Here is a 6,007-nt window from a genome sequence, read left to right as displayed (position 1 = left end):
GCTGAAAACCTACTTATAATTGACATAAAAACGAATCTATGACTGAGACCAAGTACAAAGATCTCTGCAGAGGACAGTCCTATTTAAACCCCGTCCTTTAACAGAGGGTTTAAATAACAACCTGTTGCTCCACACAGCCTTGCTACACTAAACCCGTTTCACATACATCTCTATTATACTTAAAGGTAAACAAAACAGGCCTGAATAGTAGAGTATAGAAACAGCAGACTTTATTCAAACTTTAATCAGATCCTAATGATATTACAAAAGTTAAGTAATAACACTTACAAATAACATCTATGGAAAAATCCGTTAGTAACTTGTTCCTTTACTAAAATCGTTTCATTTTATTCTATTCTTAATATCAAAGTACATCAATACTGTTTGACGCTTCCACTAACGTTGATGGCGAAGAGTCGATTATCACTGTAACAAAATCACAAAAGAAAAAAGAAAAGAATTCACAACCTCACGTTTCTGAGACAAAGGGTTCCTTGAAAACTCTTTAGGTCAAAATGATGACATGATAATTGAGGACAAAACCAGGTCAGAATAGCTAAAGACAAAAGAAGATAAAACGGTAGTAAGCGATGGTCGTCTTTAATTCTGTTTAAAGTTGATATGGGCCTTTAGATTAGCTACAATTACTGTACATTAGACCTGTTTAAGCAACCTTTTGGGTCATCTTTGAGGTGTAGAAGACCTTCCCAGTGCTCCAACACCCTTATTTACAGTCTAGTGGCAAACCGCTACATAGTCAGGTGCTGCTTTGGGTTGGTCACATCACACTGGTTTCTAGTGAGAACGTATGAACCACAGACGATAATAAGGAGGCTATAACTACTACTATCTGAAGACATAGGGGTTAGTGGGATAAGTCCTGGGATGCTGAGGGGGATGTTTGTGTGTGTTTGGAAAGTTCGCATGGGCTTTAATGAAGGCGGGGGCGAATGCAGGGCTGTGGGAATCGCATGTCCATGCCACCGGATTTCTTTAGATGTGCAGCCAAAGAATAATTAAGAGCCTGCTTACTGAAAAATGACCACTCAGTTTTCAAATTAGATACGCATTTTCATCTCCCTCGGTCCCCCTGTCTGTTTGTTTGTTAGAATGCAAATGATCCAGGACGTTATTTTTACTGAGAAATTACTCATTATGCTTAGTAAGAGGTGTCGGTTTATGGCGTAGCGCATAACGATAGCAAGAGCTTGAAGGTGAAATCCTTTTCACTCCTTCAAAGAAAAACTAAAAAGATCCACATGCAGAAAAATCGTTCCAAAATGGAGTAAGTCATAAATCCAGCTGCCTTGACGGTTCAAGTTCAAAATATCGGAACTAATAAGAGTTTCTAGTATGTAATGAGCAAATCCGAATTGTCATACTATAGCGGTGAATATGAGCTCAATGACACACCGACTTATATCGACTGATGTGTCCTGTATTTTTTTTTTTAAAGAACTAACAAAGCAAATCAACACAAGCTTTATTTCTACATGGTTGGGGTGAAGTACTTAAGGATAACAACGATTTTCCAAGCCAGTAAGTATGAACTGTTTAAATCTGGGCAATTGTGTCCCTGCCTACTGTATGACAACATCTAGACAAGTAAAAGACGAGAAAGAAAGAAGGACGACAACAACCTTTTAGCAGCTATACTGTACAGCAAACAGATGTTGACAGACGTAAAGTAATTTTCAGATATTTTTCCTTACAGATATGCATTAAAGTTGTGTTTTTTATCCGAGTTATAATATTATTGATATGTATAGGTATAGGCTCTGTTTCATATAGTTAACCAAGTGTCAGTGTATAAAAAATGATGACTATGGTTCGATTTTTGAACGTTTGTACTTAGACAGCTGGACCGTGGTTGTAGTGTCACATGGCATGTACTGTAATGTCATCGCTTTTAAAATTTGTAAACAGATCTCACGATCTACTCAAACCTTACCAGCGATTACTTCTGTTTCTCCTCCACAGCCATGCAAAAAAAAATTATGTTTGTTGGTGGGGGAGAAAAAGATTAGTGCTCAATGTGTTGCCTGTATACAGTAGCACTTCAACCCTCAAACAGCTGATGTTATTTATAAACAGAAACCTGGAGAGATCCTCATTGACAATAAGTCCTTGAAAAGAGACTTTGGGCTTTCTCAGTGAGATAAAACACGTTTAAAAAAAAAAAAAACGAAAAAAAAACAACCAAAACGTAATTCATATGAAAATGTACTGTTGATCTACATCTAGAAAATAGATTAGGTTAATATTTTTTTTAACAGTACATTAAAGTGCAATAGTAACAAGAGAAATAACTTAAACACACGCACATACACACAAATACACGTAGTTATGACATAAAATTCTCTATTTAATCTATACAGAATCGAAATAAAGTCCTAGCTCAAGATTGTCACTTTTTCCACAGCACACACACGGGTACACGTCAAAAGCGGCAAATGAAAACCACAAACAAATTCCAACTTGTAACATAACAGAGTTAATCTGTCAAAAATAATAATAATAATAATAATAATAATCATTAAAATCAAACAGATTGTCACCTACATTCACTAGAGCACTAACATCAAAGCATCTGTTTCCTATAAAATATATGTTTCTTATAAAAAAAAATTATATTAAATCTAATGGCACTTCTACAAAGTCTATTAAAAATGTTCTCAGTTTAGTAGCATCTTTCATTACTTAAGTCAAACTCAGTAAAATATTTGCACGAGAAAGAAATCAATAAATAACTCTTGTGATTATACAGTTTCACAGTCTGAACCTTAGAAGACGATATTCCAGTATTAATGCTTACATACACACTTTTGCTAAAGAAACGCATATCTGTGCCTTAGGTAATGGCTCGATTTTTCAAATCGAAGCACATCTTTAAAGGAGTTATTACTGTTGCTTGCATTAACCGTGATTAGGCTCCTGCTGGTCATATGTGATAGTTAAATATTGTCTCGCTGCTGATCACATGACTGCATGCAAACAGGAAGTCACTTCAAGTATGATGCACCTGTTTCCTATACGCTATACACGGCCTAATATTATAATATTGTATTCTGTTCTTTTAACATTTTGTGATATATCATAAAATTATTATTATGTTGTTGTTTTTTTTTGCTTTCAGTAACAACTTGTGCAGAATGAATAATTACAGGCTGACAATAATGCCCGATGATGAACTTGCTGTTGGATTAATGTGTCTCGACAAGGCACATACTGTGTAGATCAAGTCGATGCATATTACTTCAACGTATGAATCTCAGTGGAGTCAGATTCTTACCAAAACCCCCTTCCATTTCGTCTGTATTAGCTGCATCAGATAGACTGTCTGGGGAAAAAAAAAGACTAGCTCTACTGTCCAGCTCTAATTAATAATATAATCGCACCATTGATGGAAAATGTACTGTATTAAGATTTGTTTGTTGTGTTCAGTCCACTGATTTCCAGTGTTTCACAGAGAATTTCACGGAAGAGCCTTTTTAACATGCACAGAGCTTATAAAAACTTAAACAAATTCAAAAACAGCTGCCCGACAAATGTGCAATGAAGAAATGCTTTGAGGGTGGAGTCCGGTCAGTGAGCCTCACACGTCTGTGCTCACATCCTTACCGACTCTAATGTTTCTGTTGTGTTTTGCAGGAGATATTACACCGAGTAGCTGCGCTGACAGAAACAAACACTCTTACAAACACCATCGGTTGTAAAAGTTCCAGTAGTTTCAGAGCAGAATGTGATGTTTCACTCCCTAAATAAATACCTGGGATCTTTTTTTGTTTCAATTCTAGGACTTGGTGATGTTGTGCTTCTGAATCTGCTACATCTGTTAAAAAGTTACAGCATCACAGGCTTTAAAACATACCAACAAACCGAGGGAAGACTTCGACTTCGAAAGTCCTAAGAGTTGAGAGATTTCAGATTGTTGTCAAGAAACAAAACAAAAAAAAACAAAAAACAAAAAGATAAATAAAATGCATATTTACAATAAATATACAGTTAGAAATAGCAGCCTACAGAATATCAGTGTTGTATGTACAGTCGACAAACAGCGATTACAGATGGCTTATCTACGCAAGTTACAGTGAAATGATAAACCGATATACAGCAACTGATTTTACAATCAATCCATTCAGTGTAGCCGAAACAGTACCCATAGGACGTACTAGGACCTAACAACTGTCTATACTTCAGATGTTTACAGTAAACCCTGAACCAACAGAACTAATAAAGAATTCTAATCAAGTTTCTCAGGAAAAAAATGAAACAGTATTATGTGGCCTTTTAGTGCCTCTTGTCATTAAAACTAAAAATATATATATAGAACTTAACCTGTGAGTGTTAAGCAAAACAACTAACAAAAATGTTAGGTAGGAAGAAAGGATAAAGTTCATTTGAAAAAAAAAAAAAAAAAAACGAAATAAAGGCTCCGACATTCATGTTCCACCAGAATATTTGTCAAATTGTTAGTGTTGCCCAGTTCAATAGGATTAATAAAAGACCCACCAAAAAAATGCTAGCTAATTAATAAAAGGGGTTATTTTAGTTCAATCACATCCAGAGGTCCTTTGTCACCTCATTCAGCCTCTCAAAAAATTTTTTTTTGATTTCATTTTAGTTCTTTTGCAGAAAACCTGCAGTATTACAGTAATAATAAAGTTAGTACATGTCTTTTCAAATGACTTGTGCATTGCTTGTATTACTTCACAAACAGTTTCCAATTCAAGAGGAAACACATGACCCTGTTTCCCCAGAAGTGATAAATTAGTCACAGCCAAATAATCACTTCCAACTTCTCTTTTGATCAAAAATCGGTCAGTTATGAATCTATGATTAAATTAATTTGCAGATATAACTTAAAAATTTCAATTGCTCACGTCAATACAACGTTGCATCCATTCAGTGAGATTCGATTACTTCACAATGTATACTACTGTCGACATGATAAAAAATACTCATATTTATCATTGAACTTCAGAAGACGCTGCCAGTGACAGACCAAGTGCATCAGAAAGCTTCACTTCACACTTCTCCACTGGGTGGAAGGACTCCAATAGGACCTTGAGTCCTAAACTCTGCATTAAAAATACAGCAAAATACTGGATCCAAATTTAACGTATCTACAGCCGGCCGAGTGCAACCACTGTGTCTTAGGGTTTAGAGAAGGACTCCCCTCTATGCTTAAATACTTCATATATATGTCAAAAACAGCCTTTGAGAGTAGAAAAGGAGTGTGCTTATCCGACAGAGAGGGTCTTGACGAGGGCGCAGTGGAACTTGCGTATATGACGGTACAGGTCTCCTGACTGTGTGAAGCGGCGCTCGCACCACTTGCAGGCATGAGGTTTCTCACGTGTGTGCACCACGGCATGCCTACTCAAGTTGTGAGAGTACTGGAAGCTCTTGCCACATGTGCCACAAGTGTAGGGCTTCTCACCCGAGTGTGTGCGCTCGTGCCGCTTTAACGTGTATGCACATGAGAAGGTCTTGCCACACTGAGCACAGGTAGGCACCGAAGCGTCGGGCGAGAGCTTGGTGCGGGCGCCCTCCCGCTCGCGAAAGTGTGAGCTCAGGTGCGGCTGCAGAGCGTGAGGCGTTGGGAATGCCTTGCTGCATAGTGGGCACACACAGACTGGAACAGTGCCTGTTGGTGGCAGAAGTGCAGCGAGGTCCGTGGAGACCAGCTCGTCGTCGTCCTCTTCCTCTTCACTGTGTGCTTCACTTCTTCCTCGAGCCTCCTCGCTCCCCTCTCGGCTGTGACTACGTGCCCTTTGTGCCACTAAAACTCCCACCCTTCCTCCCACCCCCTCCTCTTCTTCATCAGCGTCCAACCCCACCACCTCCTCCTCATCATCCTCCATCATAAGGTGCTCCTCCGGGGGCAGCAGAGTGCCATTTCTGCCCCTAAAGAGGGCATCGAACCCTGTCATGGGCACACTATTCCCAAAGCTGGCACCCCCACCCTCTTCCTTCACTGACAGTGTGCCGTGTTCGTCTCGCG

General features: G+C 38.5%; 1 protein-coding gene across 2 annotated transcripts in view; it reads right to left on the bottom strand.

The window, feature by feature from the left end:
• Positions 1-213: 213 nt before the first annotated feature.
• The window catches only part of zbtb42 (zinc finger and BTB domain containing 42), an 8,352-nt gene continuing 2,558 nt past the window's right edge, over positions 214-6,007 (bottom strand). For both annotated transcript variants that reach the window (XM_027172870.2, XM_027172871.2), the window contains exon 2: positions 214-6,007. This exon is cut by the window's right edge and continues 792 nt beyond it. In XM_027172870.2, the coding sequence (XP_027028671.1) occupies positions 5,244-6,007 (764 nt within the window). In that variant the 3' untranslated portion in view covers positions 214-5,243.

Source organism: Tachysurus fulvidraco, chromosome 12 (assembly GCF_022655615.1).
Source record: "Tachysurus fulvidraco isolate hzauxx_2018 chromosome 12, HZAU_PFXX_2.0, whole genome shotgun sequence".
Classification (NCBI taxonomy): Eukaryota; Metazoa; Chordata; class Actinopteri; order Siluriformes; family Bagridae; genus Tachysurus; species Tachysurus fulvidraco.
This window is presented reverse-complemented; position numbering and strand designations above follow the sequence as displayed.